The following is a 27347-nucleotide window of genomic DNA, read 5'->3' as shown; positions in this document are numbered from 1 at the left end:
AGGAAACAATGGAGAGAAAACGGAGTCATAAACGGCCTGCCTCCGTTTTGGAAATGGTGACATCAGAAATCGGGTGAAAGAGCTGCCAGCGTTCCATGAGTGGGGCGCTATTTTTAAGACATGGGGGGAAATGGCCAATGTTGCCAACCTCCAGGTGGTGGCTGGAGATCTCCGGGCAGTCGTCCACCTTGGAAAGACTGAAGAAGCTTTTGCTGATTTATTGGGAGTGGCAATTTTGGCAGGAGGAAGTTACATTGTGACAGAGAACTTTCAACCTTGTATTAACACATGTAGGCGTCTGTACTTCTGCAACAATTAATGGCCGAAGATATTTACATGAGAGAAAGTATGTGTGTCCTGCTGAAGATTTCTTTAACCTGATGAAGGAACTGGATTCCAGAAATAGGATAAATACCAGAAGCTGGTTGTATTTGTCATCTGTCTGTGGCTTTAATTGTCTGCATTAGACTATTGGGAATATACTGTAATTTAATTTGTTGAACTTTTGGTGACACCACATTATAACATTTAATTTAAAAGGACATGGGTGTTACTTGAATAATTACGAGTTACTACCACACGGTGGCTCTGTTGTGTTGTTGGTAATACCACACTGTGGTCCATTGTATGTATTATAGCCAACCTCCAGGTGGTGGCTGGAGATCTCCTGGAATTACAACTGATCTCCAGGTCACAGAGATTAGTTTGCCTGGAGAAAATGGCTGCTTTGGACGGTGGACTGTATTGGCGTTATACCCTGCAGAGGTCCCTCCCCTCCTCAAATCCCACCTCTCCAGGCTCTATCCCCCAAATCTCCTGGAATTTCCAAGCCTCCATGGAGGGCTCAGGGTGTGGGCAATTGGATACAACCCAGTGAAACTTTAGGGCCAAAATAGAGGGAAGCCCCACCACCCTAGCAAAGCTTCCTGACTGCCCTTCCCACAAGGTAAGAACGTCTTCCACATCATGCCCCAGCTCCCTGGGACTGCCTGCCCCCCAGTTCCTACTCTTGCTCCACAGGGAACCTGCTATTACTATTCAGTCTTTCCATCCTTCAGCCTCTGTGATTGCATGAGGCTCCACACACATGTTTAAAATCAGTCTTTGCAGCCCTGAGGGCTAGAAACTTAATTTTTTTAAAAACGGAAGAGGGTGCTTGCACCTCTCAGATTGCAAAATTCTGCAGCTGACCTTAATTGTGTGGGTAGCAACACACAGCAAGAGAAATCCCAATGGCTCACCAGCAGTAGTCAAGGAGGTGCGAGGGCAAGGCAGGAATGTAGATGTGTTGCCAGTGCATGGGATACAACATGGTGGAGGAGGCCTGCACACAGGCCGTGAGCTGCAAGAAGAAAGGGGGCCTTTCGTTAAAACACTCTTTGGGGAAAACTGGACTCGAGCCCTGGCTGGTGCTGCAGAAATGACACTATTTCAAAGTGTCCCAAGGTTATTTATATCCTACCTTTCTGCCATAGACTGAGAGCTGAGCTACAAGTGATGCCTGATACGAGTTGGACACGTGTCAGTTTCCCTCAAGTTTTGATGGGAAGTGTAGGCGTCCTGTCTGACTTGCAGCTTGGCTCTCCGTGTAAAAGCCCATTGAAATCAATTGAAGTTTGCAGAGAGGTCAGTCTCACATTAGAGCTTGGCTCTAATATGGACCAATTGGAACGTGCAGCCCCAGCCCCAGCAGTGTCCCCAGCTCCTCTTGATGAGCCCACGCGGCCCCAGCTGGGCCAAGCCGCCACTAACCCGAGGTGGCTCTGGGCAGATACTGGCTCCCCAGCTCAGGCGCCCAGATACTGGAGCACAGGCAAAGCCCCTCACCACCCCTCTGCAGCTGCGGCCCCGTCCCACCGCCACACTTCAGCCCGGCAAGGTGAGGCAGACGCCAGGTGAGATTGCACTGCTGGCTGAGCCAAGAGTAGCTGGGAGTGCTGCCGGGGACGTGGCTGCCCATGTTCCCTCGGCGGCTGCCTCTAAGGTGCAATGGTGGGATGGGCCCCCACTCCTGGCTCCACTCGGCCCGGCAGGGCAAGGCAGATGCCAGGCGAGCACGCACTGCCGGCAGGGCCCCATCCTGCCGCTGCACCTTGGAGACAGCTGCCGAGGGAGCACGGGCAGCCATGGCCCCGGCAGCACTCCCAGCTCCTCTCATCCCGGCCAGCAGTGCGATCTCACCTGGCGTCTGCCTTGCCCTGCTGGGCTGAAGTGTGGCAGTGGGACAGGGCCGCAGCTGCAGGGGTGGCGCAAGGGGCTCTGCTTGCACTCCAGGACCTGGGTGCCTGAGATGGGGAGCCAGTGTCTGCCTAGAGCTGCTTCGGGTTAGTAACAGCTTGGCCCAGCTGGGGCAGCACGAGCTCGCTTGGTGGCCACCTCACCCTGCCGGGCCGAGAGAACCTGGGAACGCTGCTGGGGCCGGGGCTGGGGCTGCGCGTTCCAATTGGTCCACATTAGAGCCAAGCTCTAATGTGTTAGACTGACTGCTCTGCAAACTTCAATTGATTTCAATGGGCTTTTACATGACGAGCCAAGCTGCAAGTCAGACAGGACACCTACACTTCCCATCAAAACTTGAGGAAAACTGACACGTGTCCAGCTCTTATCAGGCGTCGCTTGTATCTTGGCTCTAACACTCAAGATGGCTAATAACTTTTACAAGTGCACAAATACACAATCATAATATTAAATGATAAAACAAATCTACATACGTCTTAATAGCATCTTGTTATTATCCTTACAAAAATCCGGTAAAATAAATCAGGCTCAATATCCCCTCGCTGGAAGCTGAGGGGGGGCAATGAGAGAGACTGGTGTGGCTAAGGCCGCCTGGGGCCAGTCTAGGCATCGCAGGGAGAACAGGCGATCCCTCCACGTGCCTTTTCAAGCACTAAAACACCCGGCTGAGTCAGGATCTGGCCCTTCTGGCACTTTTTAGAAAGTGGTCCAATTCTTCTCTAAAATGGTATCGGCAGCCACAAGTTGAGCCTGTGGCTGCTATAACATCTAGTTTGATTAGGGTTGCCAGCCCCCCACTGGGAGGTGGGGGATCCTCTGATCCCACCCTCCACCCCCCATTTACCTGGCCAGACTCTCCCAGGGTGTGCTCCCAGATGGTGTGGCATGCTACATGTGCACTGCAGCCGGCTGATTTCGGCCCAAATTGGACTGTTGCGGAACACAGAAGCACTCCAGGGCCCATTGCGCCACCCCAGCAGTGCTCCTGCACTCTACAGTGGCCCGATTTGGACTGAATCAGGTCCAATTCGGCCTGCTGTGGAGCGTGGGAGCATGCCCAGGGGTGGCACGTGGCCTGCACAATGACATCACTTCCCAGAAGTGATGTCATCACACAGGCTGGGAGTGCGTGTATGCAAAGGTACCATTAAAGTAAGTGCCACGTCTCTCACCTACTGCCCAGAGGGTAAGAGAACTTAGCAACCTTAAGTTTGATTCCCCTGGGTGAGCTCATGGCAGAAGAGAGATTTTCTAATTCAGAGTTCAGTTGCTTAACCACTTCTGTCCCTTTTGAACAAGCACCACCCCTGTCCACATGCAAGGGTGTTGTGTTTCTTAATAAGCAAGAGAGTGCTAGACAAAGGCCAGGCCCTTAGCAGCACCTCCTCATAGCTCTTAAAGAAGCCTAGTCAATATGTATGGCCAACCCAACATTGAGCTTGGACAAGGGAAAACCTGGGTTCTCCCCACTTTCCTGCCATGAAGTTCACTGGGTGATTTGGGGCCAGCCACCTTCTTAGCATGCCCTGAGCTGGATAGGAAGCTAAGCAGGGTTGGCCTTGGTCAGTAATTGGATGGGAGACCAGGGTTGCAGAGGCAGGCAATGGCAAACCATCTCTGTTAGTCTCTTGCCATGAAAACCCTGCCAGGGGTCGCCATAAGTCAGCTATGACTTGAGGGCACTCTCCACCACCACTCTCACCATTTGTGGGGACAAATCCAGATTAGGAGCTTCACAGATCCTCTGTCAGGGTGCGATCAGAACTTGTAGGCTTTGAGCCTCCTTCTCAAGGTCCCCAAGGGAAAGGAGTAAATGCCCAGGGCAAGTGGCCAGACCCAGAGAGAGCCAGGCTAGAGAACAACGTTTGCTATTAGCTCCACTATTCCAGTCTCTCAGGATCCATTCTGGTTCTCAGCAACAGATGACTGGTGCCTGGCCCCACCTCTACCCCACTCAGGGGCCTGGCTCCACCTCTGCCCCATTAGACACCACTGGGTCCTACTTCCCCATCCCACCAAACTCTGCCCTTCCCCGATTTGCTGAGCACTTTCTTTAAACTCTTTTTTAAAAAACTGGTGTGATATCTTTTACTGGGACCAACCACCGAAAGTCACAGTGTGCAAGTTTCCAAATTCTCTCTCTATTTTTTTATGAACCAGAGCTCTAGAGAACTTGGCGTCTTGTATTCTGTTGTGTTATATTTTAGTTGGTTCCCACACAAGATATTCCACGAACTTTGGATGTGGAAGTTGTCTGCCAATAAGTGCAGCAGCTTTCAGGTTTTGCCTGTAACTCCCGGGCTCTCCGCGCTGCCAGAGACTTCCCTGGGATGCTCCTTACTGTGCTGAGCTTGCTACTTGTGAGTAGGATCCGGCGCTCATGCAGCAGGCATGCGTAGAGCTGCAGCATGTTGTTCACGTCCACAGCCACAACAAATTCGGTGAGGTTCCTCTGTGGGAGAGGCCAGTGGTTAGATTACCAGGTGTGAAGTGGGTGCCGCGTGCTCCCCGTTTCTCCTTTCTGAAGCCCTCCCACCTCCACCTCCTCTGCCCTGCCTCTTCTTTGCTTATCCTTCGCAACGCATTTCTAGGAATGGTGTCACTGTTCTTTAAGGAACAGCCTCCTGCGTTTTGAAGAGCAGGACATGCAGGGCTGGATCTTTTCTCGGTGTTGCATTTCCATGCCAGGAGTAGGTTCAGCTGTTGCATCTCCACCTGTCCTCGGCTGCTCAGGGGACGTGGATGCCGCACTCCTAAACTGCACAAGTCCTTTGGTGCAGTAGTCCCCTTCCCCTGACGCTGGCTTGCAGTCTTTGCAGTGTGACCAGATCATGTACTTTCCCTTGTCTGTTCTTTGCTTCTCATTGCTGCAAAAGAAGTCTTAACGCTGTCCCTTTCCTCATGTTTCAGAGGAGGACAAGCCAGAGAGAATGATAGAGAGGTCAGGGCATCTGTTTACTCCTTACTGCTCTGAACTATCCTTCGATGTAGCCTTATTTGTCTGTAACAGTAGAAAAGAGCAAGAGTCCAGTGGCATCTATAACACTAACAACGTTTGTGGTAGGGTATGAGCTTTCATGAGCCACAACTCACTTCTTCAGATATCTGAAGAAACATCTGAATAAGTGAGCTGCGGCTGAAAGCTCAAACCCTACCACAAATGTTGTTAGTCTTATAGGTGCTACTAGACTCTTGTTCTATCCTTTGATGTGCAGATTGCTAATCTCAGGACTTCCTCCTTGCGACATCCTTCTCTTCCTTCCTTTGTCACACAACTATCTCCTCTCTCCATCTTGCACCATGGATGCAGGACTTGTCCTGCCATCCATACCCATCCTTAGACTAGATAAGTAGATAAGAATCTATCTCTCCTATTTCCTATCAGAGTATGGAGTTCCTATAATAAAGAACTCTGATTTATTTTCTTAACATAAGCCAATTTTAAGTTTATTTTCTTTCACACATTCATACCAGTCACCATGCCCCAAACACCCTTCATGTTTTCTCTGCAATTGATGCTACTCTCCTAACCCCCAATTATGGATACCTTTATATAGGTCCTGGGGCCAGCTATATTAATTTTTTAAAAATTGCTACCTCTGACTACATTTAATAAAGTGACATAAATGCAACCTCTCAGGTCAGTGCGCAAGTGGGGGGGGGGAATGATGTATGGTGGATAGAATGCTGGCCTTGGACTGGGGACATTCTTTATGTACTAAGGCAACCAGACTGTAAGAATTGTTAGCTGCCCTGAGCCCATTTGTGTGGAGGGTGGGGTATAAATCAAATAAACGAATGCCCAAAGGCTAGAAAACTGTGCCTCAAGTCCCAAGGCGCAAGCCCACAGAAGTCACCCTCGGTACAAAGGAGGGCCTCTGGCACCTACATGTAGAGCATAGGGGAGGGGGATAATAGAAGTATGAAGGATGGAGGGGGGAAAAGTAAACATTCTCCATTTTTGCCTGAGGATTTTTTTCAATTTTTTTCCCCCAAAGGAAATATTTGACGTTTGGAGAACTGCTTAAAAAAACACCTATGAGATAGTTTCAATTTTGGAATACTTTTTACTGGCTCCCAATCGGGGGGCCCAGTTTGGTGTAGTGGTTATGAGTAGGGGTGTGCACTTTGGGAATCCGATTCAGGTAAAATACCCAAATCGGACCCGATCTGGAAAGCGTTGGGATTTCCGAATCAGGGCCAGCAGATTCGGAAATCCAGAAGCAAAGCTTCCCAAAGCATTTGGAATGCTTTGGGAAGCTTTGGGGGACGCGGGGGGTTAGGTTTAAAGGGCCCTTTCGCAAGCAGCAGGGCCCTTTAAACCTAACTATTCCCTCCCACCCTTTCCTCCCCATCCCCCACTTACCTGGCACCGGCAGAAGAGAAGGCTGGCCCTCTGTGCCAGCTGGCCACGGTGGCCGTGGCAGCAGCAGGAGGAAAGGCCCTTTCTGCTGGCCAGCCATGCCAGCCGCTTCACCGGCAGGAGGGAAGGCCCTTTCTGCTGGCCAGCTGCTCCGGCTGCAGCAGCGGCAGGGAAGGCCCTGGCTGTACAAGGTAAGTGAGTGGGGGGAGGGGGTGGGGGGTGGGTGTGGGGGATGGAGTTAAAGGGTGGGAGTGGGTGTTTAAGGGTGGGGGCAGCCTCCCCCCTCCCCCATCACTTCAGTATGCTCCGAATCTTTACAGAGCATACCGAAGATACCTGGAAACCTGAATCCGAAGCTGCTTCAGATTTCGGGGATTTCCAGGGCCGATTCCAGACGGCCCTCCGCATCCCGAAACGTTGCGCGTTGTTGCGCAGAAAATGCGAAATGTTGTGTTTTCTCGCTCGAGTTTTGTGCGAGATATTTCGTGTTTTCCGCGCAACAACGCACGACGTTTCGGGATGCGGAGGGCCGTCTGGAATCGGCCCAGATCTTTTCCCCGCTTTGGGTAAACCCGAAGTGGGAAACTTGAATCTTTTTGGGTTGCACACCCCTAGTTATGAGCGCGGGACTCTAATCTGGAGAGCTGGATTTGATTCCCCACTCCTCCACTTGAAGCCAGCTGGGTGACCTTGGGCTAGTCACAGTTCTCTGGAGCTCTCTCAGCCTCACCAGCCTAACAGGGTATTTTGTTGTGGGGATAATGATAACATACTTTGTAAACAGCTCTGGGTGGGCATTAAGTTGTCCTGAAGGGCAGTATATAAATCGAATGTTGTTATTATTGTTATTATTATTATTTTAGACAAATCATCACTCAGCATGCAGATTTTTTTGCAAGACAAAACCTGATTGAGTTCTATTCAAACACACAGAGCCAGTTTGGTGCAGTGGTTAAGAGTGATAGGACTCTAACTTGGAGAACTGGGTTTGATTCCCCACTCCTTCGCTTGAAGCTAGCTGGGTGACCTTGGGTCAGTCACAGCTCTCTCTGAGCTTTCTCAGCCCCACCCACCTCATAGGGTGATTTCTGTGAGGATAAAAATAATATACTTTGTAAACCCCTCTGAATGGGTGTTAAGTTGTCCTGAAGGGCAGTATGTAAATTGAATATTATTATTATTGAGAGCCAGTTTTAGTGTAGTGGTTAAGAGCAGCAGGACTCTAATCTGGAGAGCAGGGTTTGATAACCCACTCCTCCACTTGAAGCCATACTTCGTGATGCTAAAATGGGAGTGGGGTCAGACCATGCAGATTAGAAATTTCATGTATGCAGACAGTTGTAGGGCTGCAAGCTCCAGGCTGGGAAATTCCTGGAAGGCAGGATTTGGGGAGGGGAGGGACCTTGGCAGGGTATAATGCCATGGATTCCACCCTCCAAAGCAGCCATTTTCTCCAGGGGAACTGATCGCTGTGGCCTGGAGATTGGTTGTCATTCCGGGAGCTCTCCAGCCAACACCTGGAGGTTGGCAATCCTACTGAATCAGACCATCAGTCTGTCAGAGTCAGCACTGTCTACTCCCACTGGCAGTGGCTTTCCAGGGGTTCAGGCAAAGGCCTTTCACATCACCTGCTGTCTGGTTCTTTTACCTGGAGATGCTGGGAATTGAACCTGTGACCTTCTGCATGCCAAGAAGAGGCTCTTCAACTGGGCCACAGCCCTTTAGAAGAGGAGCTACACCACAGCGTGGAGATTTTCCTCCTCGGGCACTTATGGCTGGCACTGCTGTTTTCTTCAGCTGCTGCCCCGACATGCTCAAACATGCTGCATGCAAAAGAATCTGCTGGCGTGCAGGGATGCTTTAGGCTGATCCTGCACTGGGCAGGGGGTTGGACTCGATGGTCTGTATGGCCCCTTCCAACTCTATGATTCTTTGGTTCTATGAGTGCATGCAGAAGACCTTTCACAGCAGAACAGCCACAGCCAGGCCCTCACCTCCACAACCCGGGAAGGGCGATTTCCAGGAAAGCTGCCTATGCAAAGCATGCCCCACCCCCAGTGGTCCACAACGGAAGCAGGAAGACTTACGTTTTCTGGAATTGTGGGCAGTTTGCTGTGATCAGGGGCAATGAAGTAGGCAGACTGGAAGGGAGAAGAAAAGAGGTTGGACGTCTGATTTGGCTAAAGGGGCCGAAGGAAGGCAAAATTAGTGCTGGTGGCATTAATGACCATTCATCGACTGGCAAGATTAGTCATGGGCAGAGTTGGTTTTTAGTTTGTACAGTAGAACAAAGCAGCCAAGCTGTGAGGCATGGACTGTACTGCTCCACATGTAAGGCAAGTGAGGGGAATCATTATTTTTCATGCCCCCCAATGTTAAAAATAAACTCTTTGCAATGAGAAAGATAACACAGCAGGAAGCAAACGGAACCTTGCGCTCTGATATGCTTGGGCTTTTCATTTTTTAAAAAACACTCACAGAGAGAGGTTTTTGCATGGGGCAGCATTCAAAAAATGGCACGCACATCCTTTCCGTCTGGAGTGGTGTGGTACACTACCACCTGAGAACTCTGCTAGCTTTTTCTGCTGCACAAGCCTGGACAGCAGCGGCCAGAGCAGCTGGACATCGCATAGGTGAGTGGAGCATAGGAGAGAGAGAGCTAAGAACCACCTATTCACCTGGTATTTGTTGGATTCCTCACTCACCAATGCTGACCCAGGGTCCAGATTCTGGCTCCGGTCTTGGTGTTGTGTGTTCATATCCTTTCCAGTGGTAATTTTCAATTTGGTCATCTTTGGGTCCTTGCAGGACAACAAGTGGTTAAAAAAGGACCCCAGAAAGATGAGGTGGCGCAAAACACACAACGCGAGGAAGAGAGGCATTGGGGGAGGCGTGGTTTCCGTGCTGAGTTTTTCATGGAAAAAAAGGCCTTGAGCTGTCAAATTAGACCAGGTGCTTCTTAAAATTTTGAGGGTATGAAACACTGTAAAATAGTTTGCTTTTTAAAAAAATCCACTTTCCCATGACAGCACCATCAGGTGCCCCCAGGTGAGGCCTAGATGTGGCAGGAGCATCCCTGGCTGGGAATGAATGACAGTTTCTAAAAAAGCAAATTTCGGAGGAAGAAATTCTCCTTCCCATGACAATGCTACTTCAAATTCTCTGTTCTCAACATTATTCCAATCCTTGAAGTAAGCAAGCCGGGATAAATATGCCTGAAGTGACAGAGTAAAGGGAGGTAAAGTATGGGAAGGAGGGTGTGGACAGGGGGCCACGCAATACAACAGACATGGCTGCCACTATTGATGTTTAGTTTGGCTCTGAGGCAGCTGTATGAAATGTAGAGTTGCCAGGTCCCCCGGTAGGGACAGGGGATCCCCCGCTCCCAGCCTCTGCCCCCCGTCACCACTCACCTGGCTGGTGGAGGGAAAAGGCATGGGAAGACACTCCCAGTACGTGCCAAATCCCCACCTCCTGTTGGGAGGATAAGGGAACCTGGCAACCCTAAAAATGCCAACCAGACATCTGGGGAAAGCCCCTCTCCCATATTAGGATAACTGGTTATTCCTCCTGTTATTGAACATTTTGTTAGTCATTTCAGATTCTACTTCTGGTGGGTAGCCATGTTGGTCTGCAGTAGACATCAGAATCTGAATCCAGAGCCACCTTAGAGACCAACAAGATTATCAGAGGGCAAGCATTTGAGAATCAGATGTCTGAAGAAGGGAGTTTTGACTCTCAAAAGCTTGACCTCTGAAAATCTTCTTGGTCTCTAAGGACGAAAATCCAGATTCTGTTTGTTCCTCCCTGTCTCCAGGTATGTAATCAATGATGCCGGAAAACAGCATCACTGATGCTATGATATCATTATCGGGTGAAAATACGGCAGTTATGTCCCAATCCACCCCCCACCCCAATCCTCCAGGAATTCCACAAATCTCTATGGTAAAGACCATTGAGATTGCCGGAATTCTGAGCATCATGGGGTGGGGGAGGGGCATAATGTCAATTCTGGAGTTTTACCTGGAAAAAACATCATGGAAATCTCCCAGGGTTCACCAGCAGTGGGCTGGCAACCTTATTGTTTCCAGACTTCTATAATCCTAGCCGATTACATCGTTTATTAAATATCTTATTTTTTTTATTGCATTGACTTCCACTGTGTAATTTGCCTTGAATCTTCAGTTTTTATTCACATTCTATTTCGCTCTGTATTTTAAGTTTTTAGCAGTCTAACAACTAAAACACACCCAGGACTCCAGTCTGCACTGGTGCTTGCCCTTGTGGAACAGAGACGGGAAGGCTGAATTCAGGTATAAAATTATGGTTGTGTGAACCACTTCCAGTTTTACAAGTAAACGGTGGGACGGGTGTTTGTCTGTTTTAATTTTCTGTCTGCTCGGCATACCCTGAGTTAGGCCCAATTTAAATACAAGACGGGCAAGTGAGAAGAACATGTGCCTGGAGCACTGCTCATGCCAGGTATATATACCGGCTCTTCTTTCTTATGGGATCCAACCATTCCTATCACTGCATTTACATGCTGGAAAGAAATGCTGCACACGGGCTCCTGCAACCGGTCACACAAACACAGCTGTTTAAAGACATGACTAGGAAAAGAGTTTCTGGGTTTGACCGCACGAGGAAGGGCTTGTGTGGCCCTGAGCTGCTGTGGCTGGCAGTACAGTGCCATGGTAACAACAAGCCTTTCACATGGCATTTTCCCTGTCTCAGTCTTCCACAGTGGCCACCCCTCCCAGCATCACTTGGGATGGTGGTGGTGGTGGTGGGGGAACGTTTCAGGCTTTAATAAAAACAGCAATTGACCTATCATTATAATGTCATAACAATCTGTCTGTCGAGTTTTCTGAATTCACCTATTTCATTTAAACAAGTATCTAGCCCTCTTTGTTGCAGAGTTATAAGGGGAAAGGTATATCTCTGCAAAAAAAGGGTGAGATACTTGCTTTTTTTAAATGAAAAGATAGGAAATTCAGAAAACTTGAAAGACAGATTTTTATAATGTTATAATAGTGTCATTTGCTACGATGGCAAGTGAGGAAGGGCCGGGGCAGAGGATGGGGCAGGGGAAATTGCGCTGATGTGGGTGGGCCTGGGAATATCTTGACTTCCCTGTCTGCATGGTACTATCTCAGCTTTGCAGCAACCTTCCCCAAAGCATCACAGTTCCTTGTCCTGTAGGTTTGGAAAAGACTGCAGGAAAGTTGGGGGGAAACCTGGAGGGTGCACAGATGCTATGGGGTGGGAAAGTAGGTGCCAGGCTTTCAGCTGTGGTAGGAGGCCTCCCTCTGGGAACCACTGTTCCCTGTTGCCTACCACCACTTCAAACTGAAGTGGGAGAAGAAAAAAAATACAGCACTTCTCAGGAAAACCTAGAAGTGACATCACACAGACTCTAGGAAATGCAAGAAACTCTTATGTTTTTTCCTAGAAGTAACATCATGGCACATGCAATGCTGGTGCCTCCTGTGTCCCTGCACTCCAAGCTCCCATCAGTTGCCAGGCCTGGTAACCCTATGGGGAAGTGATAAAAAACCAAGGTTCCCAGCAGCAGACAAGCTAGAACAAAGAGTGTGTGTATAAGTCACACAGCAAAAATGGTGGGAAGCCAAAGCTTTCTATGGCTTTACATGTATGAGATGGGAATACTTACAAATTCAAGGCTGATGGGGCTGTTGAATTTAGGCACCGGGTGGAGATACAGCATGGATAAGAATTCATCCAGCTCGGTAAACTAATGGAGAAGAGAAAGACAGAGGTAACGGAGGAGGTGGGATGGTAGGAGAGGGGAAGTTGATCTGATCTGGAAATGGACCCAGGACCCCTATTCTCACCTGCTCTTTAGCTAAGTTGTCAGCAATGTAATTGAGGATCTTGTAGAAAACTTCAAACCAGGGCAAGTAACTGCCAGAAACAGAATGGACAGTTAATAAAGAGCACAAACTCGGGTTGAAAAGAATCTCCACGGCAGAGCTGGGTAAGGCCACTCTCTGCCGGAGACTCTGAAAATCTGCTGCCCATCCGTTTACGAAGAACGCTGCTAGTGGTTGCAATGAGGAATCCAGCTCCTGGGAGGAGATCACAGGTGAACCAACCTACCTGAGGACACATAGGCAGGTGCGGAAGCCCTTGGCCAGTCGGCAGAAACCAAAGCGTTGCTTCCCCTCCAGGTCGGTGAGAGCAAAAGTAAAGTGTTGGACTGCAGGGGTCTCCTTAACCCTGGGTAGGAAATGAGGGAAATGTTTAAGAGAAGGAACACCAAGGTGGTGGTGGGAGGACAACAGATCAAAATGACCAAAATCGCTATAGTTCCTTAGATTACAACAAATTTATTGCAGCATAAACTTTTGTGAGCTACAGCCCTACTTTGTCAGATGAGTGCAATGGTCTCCTCAATTGGTAGAAATAATATAGAGGAGCTGAAGGATTAAGCAGTGTTAAGAAAGAGGTAGCGATTAGCAGGTTTCATTTCTATACAGTACATAAATGAACATGATCCAACCAAAGGGGGTGTGGCCTGTACCTAAGAGAGGCTAAAGATTACAAAATAGCATCACTGAAACATCCAAAGTAAGAAGATGCTGTTGTACAGTGGGAAAGACAACTTGCTAATGAATTCTAGATTATCAATCAATCAATCAGTACTTTATTGCTTCAGCACAGCCATAGCAAATAACAAAAAAAAAGCAAATAACAAAAAAAGTACAATATTATTAATACAAATTACTAGATTATAGTAGCTCCTCTCAGGAGTCTCTCTGGAAAGTTTTTGGATCTTTCAGGCAGCGCTTTCCAAGTCCTGACAACTGTGGCACACTTTCTCAAGTGTAACTTGCTCGCGTAACAGCCTCTTCTCCTCATTGTTGGGTATTCTGTATGATTCTTCAGCCTGGCAGAAGCCAAACTAGAGCTGTGAGTCAGTGACTCTTCTCTCAGAGTGCTGATAATTCTTCTTCCAGTTGAATGGAGACAGGATATCCAGAGGGGGGGGGGGTGAAAAGTTTGCCCTAAGGGCAGGTCCCCCTCAGAGAGAGCTAGTGTGGTGTGGTGGTGTCGGAATAGGATCTGGTGAGAGACCCAGGTTTGAACCCCAACTTTGTCATGGAATCTCTTTCTGCCTAGCCTACCTTATAGGGTTGTTGTGCAGGTCAAATGGAGGCAGGGAGGATGATATTGTAAGCTACTTTGGGTCTGCAGCCAGCCTCTGCCCCCCCCCGCCACTGCTTCCCTGGCCAGCCGGGGGGAAAAGGAGCAGGGAACAGGCCCGGAAGGCAACAAACCTCCCGGGCAAGCACATAGCAGGTACACTCCTCAAGTGATGTCATCATGCCCAGAAGTGGGCATGCTCCTGCACTTTACAGGGGTCAATTTTGGCTCTTAACCGGTGCAGGTGTGATGATGATGTCACTTCCCAGAAGTGACATCATTGCATCGGTGCTGGGAGTGAGCACCTGCTTTGTGCAAGTGCATGAGATTTATTCCCCTGGGTGAGTATAGAGACCTAGCAACCCTACTGAGGTTCCCTCGCTGGTTTCTTAAGGGCCCATATTTAGGGTCTGTATTGCCTACCTTGAATAAGGAAGTGTTATACACTAAAATCAGGCACGAACCGAAATACAAACCAAAATTCTTCACGAACTGGCAGTTCATCAGAGCCCATTTCTGATGAACTGCCATGAACTTTAGGCCAGTTCATTTTTCGGTTCATCACTGCAGACAGCCTGGCGCTGATCATTCAGTTTCTTAGGCAATGGGGGGGGGGGGAGGAATGCAGCCCTGAAAGTGACCTGGGCCGATTCCAGACGGCCCCCCCCCCCGCCTCGCGAAACATCGCACGTCGTCGCGCGTCGTCGCGCAGAAAACGCAAAATATCGCGTTTTCTCGCGCGAGTTTTGCGCGACGTTGCACAAAACTCGTGCGAGAAAACGCGATATTTCACGTTTTCTGTGCGACGACGCGCGACATTTCGCGAGGCGGGTGGCCGTCTTGAATCGGCCCTTCTGCTGCCCTAGAAGTGATGTTTTCATGAAACAAACCGGTTCGCGAACTGGGGCAAGTTCGTGGTTCATGAAACACGATGAACCACGAACCGCATGGTTTGTTTCCCGCCCTCCAGTTCATGCCCATCTCTATTATACACTAGTCTGGCCTTGGTCCCCCTTTGGGTTCCTTCTTGGTTCTCCTTGGGGCCCTTTTTGGTCCACTATGGCCGGAAGGATCAACTTTTTGCTTTGAAGACTGTGATATATGGAGATCCTGTAGTCAACATCCCTCTGGTTTTGTCTCATGGATTTTGGACTTGTTCCTGTCCAAACAATACTTTATTTACTTCAAAATCGTTTTTCTATTTTTAACTTTTATTTTTTCCTACCCTCAGCTGGCAAAAATTAAGGTTCATGTGCTAAGGTAGCATAGTGGGTTTGCAGCTCTCTCAAGTATTGAATATATTTGCAGTTTTATTTGCAGAAAACCAAGGCATTGCAGAAAACCATAGCACATACCCAGTGCTATGGTTACCATCCTCCAGGTGTGGCCTGAAGTTCTCCTGGTCTTATAACTGATCTTTGTTTTACAGAGTTTAGCTCCCATGGAGAAAACAGCTGTTTCAGAGGGCAGAGAAACTAAGGTCCTTCCCCAGGACCTTAAATCTCTTGGACTTCCCCAAGACAGAACTGGCAACCCTGCCCAGTATTTAGTTATAAATGATGCATTTGATGTTGTTAAAGCATCCAGAATAATTTTAGGTTTGATGGGAAAGTTAAGTATTGCAGGTCTGTCAAATTTTTCTCAAATAGCTTTTTTCCTAAACCACCAAAGGGGGGAGGCACTATTTTCCCCACGACTTTTTAATATTTGGAAACATTACATTTCTAGTGCATGTAAGTTCTGGCTGTTGCATACCTCTCGACATCGAAAGGGAAGCAGAATTTGGGCAGTATTTGAATCGACTCCTGTGGGAAGAAAGAAAAGTACTTGGTTATGATAACTAAGACATCAGCTTGAGCAGGCAGCAGATCTAACTGGGGTACCTTGAAAAGCAACTGTGAACCATAAAGATTCTTGTGTGTGAGCAATGCAAGTTTTTGGCACATGCATTTCGTGTGTTAGCTTTGAGGGGAACTTACTCATCAGAGGGTGTCTGAGGTGTGCCTTCCACCCTGTGTGCTATGGAGTGCTTCTGGATGTGTTTCTCCAAGTGCTTCCTCCCAGGCTTCTCTCAGTCAAAGCACATATTTATTTTGTATGTCTCATTCAATGTTAACAATTGCTGCATGATAAGTTTCCTGGGGACTAGGCACAAGATTTTTCCTTTGGCCCACAATTTCTCACTTATTTCACCATGCTGAGATGCCTAGTGGGAAATTAAGAGAGAGAATGGTTCAAAGAGACCAAGGCCATTTCCACCCATCCTTAAAGGGATGGCCCACTCACCGAATGCTGGTTGCTTTTCCTCTTGACTCCAGACGTTTCTGTTTTCAAAACGGTTGCAGGCTGTTAGGTTCTGGTTTTTGGTGTCTTTTCTGGGACCACACTTTCCTGCAGTCCCAGAAAAGGCACCAAAAATGGAAGCCAAACAGCTTGCAATCGTTTTGAAAACAGAAACGTCTGGAGTCAAGGGGGAAACTTGTTAGATGAACCCTTCTCTCCCCACTCTCTTTTTCCTCTGACTCAACTCCTCCAGTCCCAGAGTGGCTGCAAAGAAGTAAAAGATGGGTGGCAAAAACCATTCTGGAGCAACCCCGGCTGTCTATCTTTTATTCTCTGATATCTGAAGAAGTGAGCTGTGACTCACAAAAGCTCATACCCTACCCCAAATTTTGTTAGTCTTGTAGGAGCTACTGGACTCTTGCTCTTTTCTACTATCCACCATTTAGTATCTCAGGCAACATGGGACTACGCTTTCAGAGTGTGAGGTCCTAAATGCCCTGTAAGTATACCGTATTTTTTTCAAGATGCAGCAAAAGCAAATTAAAGAGAAAAGCTACACTAATACAATGCAGTGATTTCTGGTTATGTACATGGAAGTGATGTCACAGTGTCACTCCAGGAGTTTCCCAAACTCTATGGTTTTTCACATAGAAAATTTTAAAATTCCTAGAGCATTTCTATAGCGTCACTTCTGGTTATGCAGCCCGGCTGAACCCCAAAAACTCCCGGGGTTTGCTGGCCAACGACTGGCAACCTTATCATGAATAGGTGCAAAAATATTGTTGCCCACATGAGTGAAGCCAGGGGTGGAGACCCTGTGTGTGAAGCTCGCAAGCATTTTTTAAATTTGTAGATAGCAGCTACCCAGCAGGGGCCTAATTCAGACCGAGACCCTGCCTTATTTCCCCTACTTGCAATGACCCCAGCAACTGCTCTTTGTTCCTTTGGGAGAGAAACAGAGGCAGTGTGATGGAGTTGGGCAGCATTCATACAAAGGAGAACAGACCTGGTCATCGAACTCCAGAGGGAACTGCCTAAGCACTTGGGAATCTGCAAAGAGAGAGAAAACGAGCAGAGTTCAGCACACAAAGTAAAGATGGCCCTCTTTCGCTCCCAAGGGCTACGTGGAAACAGAGCTTGCTGGGACAGACCAGAGGTGTGAGGATTGCCATTGCAGTCTATTCCCCTCAAAGAACTCAATTGACCCATTTAACCCTTAATGTTCAGGAAGGGTTGTTTTATACAGGGAATAGGAATATGCCACTGTTTATTATATGTATTATCCTATTGCTGCATTGCTTTCTACTTCTGTAGTTACAATTTTTTTTTGCATTGATTGACATATCATGCCTGATACTTTTTGCATTGTTTTTCAATTTTGTACTCCTGTTGCCTTGATTATTGGCTCTTTCGGGCTATTGGACTGCATGGCTTTCCACTGCCTATGATTTCATACACTCCAATTGTCCCCAATTGTTAGGGGTAGCCCCTATTTATGGTACCCATCCCTGTTAAAGTTTTGCTTCTCTTTTGTACCTGTTTTCTCTTTCAGGGTCTACTTTCTAAACACTGTCTTTTGTGTTTACATCTATAGTAGAGTGCTTTGAATTGTAGCCTCCTCTTCTGCCTGGCTTAGGGTTGCCCAAACCGAATGGGGGCCCTGGCCTTCCTGTGACACCTGGAGGAGTGGCTGGCGAGCCCAGCCATTCTCCTGCTTCCACCCACAGAAGTGTCCGTCCGGAGAAGAGCCCATCCATCCAGCCCTCTCTTGCACCTAGGAAGCAGCAGGCCCTCTTGCCCCCGCTCCTCCCAAGTGCCAGAGAAGCACCCATCCAGGGTCACAATGATGTCACTGAAGTGATGTCATCATGTAGGAATCCGGAGCGCATGTGCGCTTTGCACATGAAAAAAAAAGGTAAGTAAGAGGGCCCTTGTGGTATATTTATTGTATATAATGGTCTGCTCCTCCCCTAATATCTGCGTGATTCAGTTTGGTTCTATTGGGCGGAGCTCTTGTTTCAGTTTCCAGTTTTATATGTTCACTGAAGTGGTTGGTTGTGGGAGTTTCCTCCTTGCAAATAAACGGCTGATGTTTTGAGCCAGCTTGTCCTGCAAGGTTCCCTGGGAAGTGTAGTCTTACAAAGATCAGCCACTTGATGATTCACTGGTTTGAAAGCACAAAAGGGAAGTTCCCTTTTTAGTCTTTTTGCAGAGAGCCCGACTGACTCTAGTTAGGGGTGAAATTGACCAACCTCCTCTTAGGTAGAAGGTGAAATTGACAAAAGGTCGATGGATTTTACTTGCCTGGGCTCTCAGCAAACAATAAAAAGGGAACTTCCCCTTGGTGTTTTCAAACCAGCGATTCATCAGTCCTGCAATGGACTTAACCTTTAAAAAAAAGAGGAAAGGGAGGATGAGCAGATGAGAGGCTAAGAGGGGAGATGGAAAGGAGGAGAGAAGGAGGAGCTGGATAGACAATCACAATGAAGTGAGAATCACAATGAGAGGGATTTTCTCTCACACACAAAAAGCCTCAGCTTTTTTCCTGCCTCCTGTTACGTTCCCTCCCTCCCCTCCAGCTCCTGGGGGAAAACCTGAGTGGAATGGCTTTTTGAAAGAAAGAGATTCCCTGGTGGAGAATCTCATCGAGCAGCTGTTCTTTGTAAGACTACCCCTCCCAGTGAACCTTGCAGGACCCGACATGTGAAGAACACATGTTGGGCATCTCGTGTAGTTTGGCTCTAAGACCCCCACTACAGACAAGCCAATCTTAATTAATTCATCAGTTCTTCCATTTTTATCCTGTTTTTCCTCCAGGAAACTCAGTGCTGAGCCACACTCATCTACAACTCTCTTTTATTTTCTTTGACTGCTATAGACAGAGAGAACTCACCATAATCTGCAGATGCTGGGCAGGCCGCTTCAAAGAACAGATCAAATATCTTCTGGGGATTTTCCCTGCGGGGTAGAGAACAATCAGTGGATTGAGAGTTGTCTAGCAATGGGTGAAACAAGAGCTTAGAAGTTCCTTGACTTGAGGTAGGAGCTCACGTAGTCATCAGGTCTTGAAAGAGCACATGAAGTTAGGGGAGGGGCTCCTTGGCACACAGTGATATTCAGCCCAGCCAGCCACATGGGATTAACTCCTCTTTTTTGTACTTTATATGATTTTCTCTTCTGTTTCTTCTTCCTTAGCACTGGTGTGACTTACCCTGAGGCCCCATCAGCTGAAGAAGACATCCCTTCCTGAACTGTAGTGGGGGAAGACACGAGGCAGGGCATTTTTGGCCGTTACACTCAGCCTCTGAAACTCTCCAAGTCCAAGTGGACTCTCCAAGTCCAAGCCTAAGCCTCTGAAACTCTCCAAGTCCAAGTGGACTCTCCAAGTCCAACTCTCCAAGTCCAAGTGGACTCTCCTCCTTCATTGCTCTCCTCAGGCAAAGAGTACTTTTGGCTTGAGGTGCAATAGAGTTTTGCTTTTTGTCTATGCTACCACTTAGCTTTTCTGATGGTTTTGATCTTATTGTGGGAATTTTTTAAATCTGTTTTAAGCATTGGTTTATAGAATGTTGTATTTATTTGTTTACAACCATCTTCCCAACCACTCTCACTCTCAAATTGATTTACTTTACTATTGATTATCTAGTAGGTCTGTAACAGAATGTTTTATCCATGCCTCATTAAAGTGTCCAAACCATCCAGTTCCGAGATTTATATCCCAATTCTGAACAGCTCAAAAGGCTTTTGATAATGAGGCCTAAAAACAGAGATATTTCTTTAAAGAACCTGTTACTTACAGTGAAATCCTAAGCAGAGTTACTCCAGTTAAAGATCATTGATTTCAATGGACTAAAACTGGAGTAACTCTGCTTAGGATTTGTTAGTACAAATAATTTCTATGGGTTCTTCTTGTTTTAATCTTTCCCATCAAGTCACACAGAGACTTCTTTTAGAGTTTAATATTTATTCTTTATTGAAATAAACTCTAATCTTTTTGAGTAAGCAAGATACTAAAATATAAAGGATTATTAAAATGAAAGCTACAATGAATGAACAAATACATGCAACAAAGATTAGTTTTCCTAACATCTCTCAATTAAATCTAATAATGATTTAAAATCAGGTCATAATCAGTCTGCTATGAAATGCATTGAATTCTCAATAAGCACACAGACAAATATATTTCTCACCTAGATCTTCTTCATGAGATTTCCTTCATCAAAATCCTAATCTCTCATCTGGGCGGCATCTTTTATACTAATTGACATGTTCTATCTATGAAGATATCTTTCACATGTGACAACAATATAAAAATATGATCGGTTTTAGATTTAGCTGATTCTTCAGATTTTCAATCATGTGACATTCTACCGAAGCCAAGAGTGACGTTACGGCGCAGGTGCAAGGTAAATCTTTAAAAGTTGCCAAAAAGTTACGTGAGCAGATTATGATTGCTCCATTCTATCAATTAAAGAATCACTTATCTACCACTATCCACTACTTTTAATTGGTTGTCAAAAGATAACAGGAACATCTGTATCCTTTTTTTGTATACAACCTGCTATCAAACTACATTAAAGTTCATACATAGTTCACTAGAATACATGTGCATAACTAGAGTATATTGTGATATAATCCCTATTCCTGCTATGGGGTGCATGAAGGGAAAGGGAGGATATAAATAAATAGGGTTCTAGTGGTAAAATGACAAAAGCATGGGGGGCAGTGCCAGGCACAACCCCTCCTTCGTCAGGCCTTGCTCTAATGGAGGTGGTGAACCCACGTCCAGGTTCTGCCACAAGGGACTGCAGGAGAAGGGCTGCGGCAGGCTGCTGAGAAGTCCCCGGGTGCCTCCCTCCAAGTTCTACCACCTCCCAGAGGATGAAGAAGGACTGCCTGTGTGACAGCAGAGCTCTTCACGCTAGCTGGTCTTGGTAATTCTGTTGCATAAACCACTTCATGAATGTTTAAAGTTGAACAGCAAGTAATACATATTAATTCAATAAGAAGTCCTCCCTACAAATAATTCCTGACAGCAGAAAACTAGTATGTCATAAAAGAAGAAATATGCATTAGCTTTCTCACTGATATGTGAGTTTTCTGGGTGTCGGAATATATATTTTTTTAAATGGAGGAGCATTCTGCTGTGATCCTCTACTGCGGTAGTTCTGTCCAGAGACTTGATTTGCCCTTCTCAGTGGGAATTAATTTAATTAATTTAATTAATTGCATTTCGAGCCCAGCCTCCCCACAAGCAGGCTCAGGGTGGGTAACAACATTAATAATATTAGAATAACATAAAATACAATATAAAATCAATAATATAATACAAGATATAAAAATTTAAACCAAATCCAAGTGGCAGTGTGTGATGTTAAAACACCTCATCAGGAATTCATTAGGGTAGAGAGGGCAGGCTGCAGATGTCTCAGCTAAACAGCAAACCAAGGCCGAGGCCGACCAAATAGCCCGCCCAAGCTTCAACCACAGCTGTAAACCTGGCGGAACATCTCCGTTTTACAGACCCGGCGGAACTGTAACAAGTCCCACAGGGCCTTAGTCTCGATGGAGAGGGAATTCCACCAGGGCGGTGCCAGGGCCGAAAAAGCCCTGGCCCTGGTCGAGGCTAAGCGAACATCTTTGGGGCCAGGGGCCACCAGAAGACATTGTTCAGCCGAATGAAGGGTCCTCTGGGGAACATATGGTGAGAGGTGGTCCCATAGGTATGTAGGTCCCAGTTCATTTAGGGCTTTGAACATCATAGTGAAAAACTTAACGTTGACCCGAAATTATATCGGTAACCAGTGCAGCTGGCACAGGAGAAGTCATATACAGGACAGGCCTCAGCCCACCACCAACATGTAGACATTAAGTAGGTCATTATAACTAACAAGATCTTGCCTGAATTCAGAAATGTGATCAAGCTATTTGGTTAAAGAATGCTGACGGGATCCGCTGGAGAAGGGCTCCCAACCTCCAGGCGGTGGCTGCAGATCTCCTGGAATTACAACCGATCTTCAGGCTACAGAGATCAGTTCACCTGGGGAAAATGGCTGCTTTGCTGCACTGAGATCCTTCCCGTCTCCAAATCCTGCCCTTCCTGATTCCACTTCCAACTCTCCAGGAATTTCCCATTCTGGAGTTGGCCACTTTAAGGGAGAGATTTTTATGTAGTGACCTCCAAGCAATGGCCACTTTTTGACAAAGGGGAGATCATCTTGTCCACTGTGTAAAAAGAAGCAACAACATCTTGCCACCTTTAGGTGTGATGGTGGCAGGCTTTAACGGGTAGGATCACTAAAGCATGGTGGCTCAACATGGTATAGCTCGAGTTCATCAGATCTCAGAAGCTAAACAGGGTCAGTACTTGGATGGGAGAACCCCAGGTACAAGCGGAGTTGCTCTATGGAAGAAGGCATTGGCAAACCACTTCTGCTCCTCACTTGCCTTTGAAACCCCTTGACGGGACCTGATGGCACACACACAACATACATTAGGGTGCATATTTTGCAGCCCTCTGCTTTCTCCCTTGCTATTCACTCTTCTGAGAAAAAACATGCTGAATGCAATTGCCAAGGGAAGGGTAATAATAAGCCTGGGATACCTGAGCTAAATGTCACACTAGGGGAAAGTGCTTAGCTTTTTGCCTTAGAGTTTTCAGGGTGGAAGAGCTTTTTCCTCTCTCTGCTTCTTATGATCTCCAATAATTCTGCAAATCATCCCCACCCCCACCCCTGCCGATGTCTGTTCCTGGTTGTTATAATCACTGTTGCTGAATCCCACCAGATAATTTCCAAAACTCTTTCCCTTGGCCAAAACACATATCCAGCATAGCATTCATTCTTGAGGACATTCTTGGGCCTTCCTAGGACTTTTGGGTCTGACTCAACATGCAACCCAAGCTGTTGTTTGGGTCAGCAATATTTACAGGTAAAACAAAGATCCAGTGCCTGAGCTGAAGTGTTGCCCTCTTGCAAGCTTGAGAGACCTGGAGAGTGCGCCTCTCAAATCTCTGGGGAGGTAAAATATCTGGGGGACCAGAGAAGTGGCTTCACTTTCTGCCCTGTAAAAATCATGACAGGCAGAAACAGTGGCCCACCCAGTGACTCATAGCACCTGGCTGGGTGGGGGCTCACCTGATTCGTGATCCCATGGTTCTGGGTTCATTCTGTCACAGCATCATCCTATGGGAGCGCGGAACTGGACATCTCTTCCCTCCATCCACATAAGAGAATCGAAGCTGAGAAGACTGAAAATTTTGCCTGTAGCTCAGTTTGGTGCATTTCAAAAAAGTATTTCCTGTGTGGCTTCTTGTTAGAGGAAGTACGAGGTCTGCTTCGGCCTTCTCTCTTGCCTGTGTGGTGGGGTGGGGGTTGGGGAGAAGGTTGGTTGGTTATTTTGCTGCGTTTCTTTCTACATCACTTGAACATCCACTAAAATCAACAAGAGCAAAGCAGAGTTTTGGATCAACACAGAACTTGGGCAAGGTGAGGATATGCAAAGATTTACTCTATAAGGATGCTCAACAAGATGGTTAGGGGTCTGGAGCACCTTTCTTATGAGAAAAGGCTCAAGAGTCTGGGACTTTTCAGTTTAGAAAAGAGAGGACTAAAAGGAGACATGATAGAGGTTAATAAAATTATGCACTGGGTAAGACGTGCAGAGATAACTTTTTCTCCCTCTTCCAAAATACTAAATGAAGTTGATGGGCAGTGGAGAGTGCCCTCAAGTCAGAGTTGACTTATGGTGACCCCTAGTGGGGTTTTCATGGCAAGAGACTAACAGAGGCAGTTTGCCATTGCCTGCCTCTGCAACCCTGCTCTTCCTGGAGGTCTCCCATCCAATTACTAACCAAGGCCGACCCTGCTTAGCTTCTGAGATCTGACCCAGCTCACTTGAGCTATCCAGGGCAGGGCAGGCAGTAGATTAAGTATGGACACATTATTTACACAATGAGTAATTAAAATGTGGAGTTTGCTGCCAAAGGATGTAGTGATGGCCACAGATATAGACAACTTTAAAAGCGGATTGGACAGATTCTTGGAGGATAAGTCTACCAGTAGCTACTAAAAGGAACTTCATACAGGGTCAAGCTAACTTTTATGATGGTTAACGACCAGATTCAAGCTTATAAAACAAAACATTATCTGGTATGCAATATACGGGTTAAAAGAAACTTTGGTTAAAGATATATAAATATCAGGATACCTAGTTTAAAATACATCATAGAATTAAAATAGAGTATACAAAATGCAAAAGAGCATCCTAGATAACCATTTTAAAGTTTGGATCTAGAGACCGAAAAACAACACTATATAGCAACCTCCTAATGTGACCTCAATCAAGACTCACAGAATCCCAGAGTTGGAAGGGGCTGTACAGACCTTCTAGTCCAACCCCCTGCCCAGTGCAGGATCAGCCTAAAGCATCCCTGACAAATATTCATCCAGCCTCTTCTTGAAAACTGCCAGTGAAGGGGAGCTCACCACCTCCCTAGGCAGCTGATTCCGCTTTTGAACTACTCTGACCATGAAAAAGTTTTTCCTAATATCCAGCCGGTACCTTTCTGCATGTAATTTAAGCCCATTGTTTCGGATCCTACCCTCTGCTGCCAACTGGAACAGTTCCCTGCCCTCCTCCAAATGACAGCCTTTCAAATACTTAAAGACAGCAATCATGTCCCCCCTCAATCTCCTCCAAAATAAACGTTCCCAAGGCCCTCAGCCTTTCCTCGTAGGGTTCAGTCTCCAGACCCCTGATCATCCTCGTCACTCTCCTCTGCACCCTCTCGATTTTGTCCATATCCTTTTTGAAGTGAGGCCTCCAGAACTGCACACAATACTCCAGGTGCGGCCTGACCGGGGCAGTATAGAGAGGGGCTATGACCTCCTGCGATTTCGATGCTATGGCCCTTTTGATACAACCCAAGACTGAGTTTGCCTTTTTTGCCACCGCATCACACTGACTGCTCATATTTAGTTTGCAGTCCACTCTTACTCCAAGATCTCTTTCACATACACTACTACCCAGAAGTGTATCCCCCATCCTGTATTTGTGCTTCCCATTTTTGTGGCCCAGATGTAATACTGTGCACTTGTCTTTGTTGCATTGCATCCTGTTCACAAACACCCACTTCTCCAGAGTATTCAGTTCTTGCTGAATTTTAATTCTATCTTCTTGGGTGTTTGTTGCCACTCCTCCCAATTTGGTATCATCAGCAAATTTAATGAGTAGCCCATTTACCCCTTCATCCAGATCATTGATAAAAATATTGAAAAGTACAGGGCCCAAAACCGAGCCATGTGGCAACCCACTGGACACCTCCCTCCAATCTGATGAAACGCCATTGACCACCACTCTTTGAGTGCGGTCCTCTAACCAGTTCCCTATCCACCGAACTGTCCTATAGTCCAGTCCACAGTCTTCCAGTTTACCCATTAGAATGTCACGGGGAACCTTATCAAAAGCTTTACTGAAATCTAGGTAAATCACGTCAACAGAGTTTTCACGATCCAGTAAGCTCGTCACTCGATCAAAGAAGGAAACCAGGTTGGTCTGACAAGATCTGTTGGGGACAAACCCATGTTGACTTCCATGGATCACTGAGCGGTCCTTCAGATGCTTACAGACTGATCCCTTTAAAATCTGCTTTAATATCTTCCCAGCAACAGAAATCAGACTGACCGGCCTGTAGACTGAAGTGAACAGGACTGAAATTTATTATTCAGTGTAATTGACCAGGGCCAGGGCCAGGGCCTTTTCAGTCCTGGCCCCAACCTGGTGGAACTCTCTGTTGAAGGATACCCGGCCCCTCCAAGACCTTATACCTGTTCCGCCAGGTATATGGCTGAGGCCAGCCTAAGGTTTCCTTGGAAATGCCTCCCAACTGGTCTCCTGTTGGAGGGTGGCAACATAACCACCTGCCCCTTCATATGTGAAGCCACAGTGACAGCACCAGTTGTACCCACTCTCCCCCCTTGTTTATGCTATGTTGGGGAGAGTGGTGGAGGCTGCCATCTGGAGTCTGATTGTACATATCGATGATTCTGATTTAAATGTATTTTAATGTTTTATCTCTGTATAATTCCATTGTTGTAACCTGCCCTGAGCCCGCTTGTGGGGAGGGCAGGCTATAAATTATATAAATAAATGAATTATACCTATTAAATCTCATACTGCTTAATTTGTGCCCCCTAAACTCTTTGACTCTTCTCTCAAGAAGCTGTTTTAGATTGCTAAAGCAGTGTGCTTTCTCCTCTTTTAAGACTTAATGTAACAAACACTCAAGCTGTACGGGTAAAAATGCAGTTTTATTCTTATCCCTTTTCTATGTACACTGTTGTTACAGCATATATCTTATTCATTCATTTGGAAAACGTCAGTACCTCTTCTCCATAGAAGCTGCTTGAGGTGACTTAATGTGCATACGAAGCCTGCCCCAAACTGGTTTATTGAGCAAGGAATACCCTTTGCAGAGGATCCAGGCAGCAGTTTTCCAGCTTGGGCTTCTAGTGTGGGAAAGTCACAATCTTCTCACTACCATGACTTGTTATTTCTGGGAAAATGAAACTCCCAGAATTAGCATTTCTGTTGTTTACTGGTTTGCCATCCAGAATCAGGGCCCTTTTCACACTACTTTGTTCCGAAAAATCACGAAATGTAGCGCAAAAAACACGGAAGATAGCATTTTCTCGTGAGAGTTTTGCACGATGTCGTGTGTTTTTTGTGCGATGTTGCGCAAAACTCTTGTGAGAAGACACTATCTTCCACGTTTTTTGCACTACATTTCACAATGTTTCGGAACCAAGTAAGTAGTGTGAAAAGGGCCATGGTTCCTATTGTCTAATGATTATGGTGTTTTCCACACAGACAAGGCTGTGGACATATAGATATTCCAAATACATCCAGGAAATACAACTGTCATAGTTCTTGATAACACAGTCTCTCTCTCTTTGTTTTTTTATAATAGACTTTCTCTCTTTGTTGATGGTAATTTAACATTATTCGTAGGAAGCAAAGCTACGGTCTTGTTAAAAGAGTAGAATAAGATCTACTGCTAGTTCAGAGAACCTAGGTGGGATAGTTGGTTCTGAATGCATTTTGTAATATACATCTTCCCCCTTTGCCGATATATTAGAAACAGGACTGGAAGTGCCCGTGCACGAGAAGCAGGAGGGAACAGCTAAGAACAGCACGAGGCCATGGACCCCAGTAAGGGATATCAGGTCATGATGAGAGCTCCAAATGGGTGTCAGGATTGTAAGTTTTTTTCCTGAAATAATGAACCCTGGCATCA

At 46.6% G+C, this 27347-nt stretch overlaps 1 protein-coding gene across 1 annotated transcript in view; it reads right to left on the bottom strand.

Moving 5' to 3' along the window:
- DENND1C (DENN domain containing 1C) overlaps positions 1–23260 on the bottom strand; it is a 70902-nt gene extending 47642 nt beyond the window's left edge. The window contains exons 1-11 of the mRNA XM_055003219.1: positions 23188–23260; positions 18945–19009; positions 17058–17101; positions 15524–15573; positions 12722–12841; positions 12457–12526; positions 12276–12356; positions 9307–9402; positions 8689–8742; positions 4580–4690; positions 1242–1342 (exon numbers count right to left, since the gene is read on the bottom strand). Of these exons, the coding sequence (XP_054859194.1) occupies positions 1242–1342; positions 4580–4690; positions 8689–8742; positions 9307–9402; positions 12276–12356; positions 12457–12526; positions 12722–12841; positions 15524–15573; positions 17058–17101; positions 18945–19009; positions 23188–23204 (809 nt within the window). The 5' untranslated portion in view covers positions 23205–23260. The remainder of the gene's footprint in view (positions 1–1241; positions 1343–4579; positions 4691–8688; positions 8743–9306; positions 9403–12275; positions 12357–12456; positions 12527–12721; positions 12842–15523; positions 15574–17057; positions 17102–18944; positions 19010–23187) is intronic.
- Between the last annotated feature and the right edge of the window lie 4087 nt (positions 23261–27347).

This window comes from Eublepharis macularius, chromosome 19 (assembly GCF_028583425.1).
Source record: "Eublepharis macularius isolate TG4126 chromosome 19, MPM_Emac_v1.0, whole genome shotgun sequence".
Classification (NCBI taxonomy): Eukaryota; Metazoa; Chordata; class Lepidosauria; order Squamata; family Eublepharidae; genus Eublepharis; species Eublepharis macularius.
The sequence above is the reverse complement of the archived record's forward strand: the minus strand, read 5'-3'. Positions and strand labels throughout refer to the sequence as shown.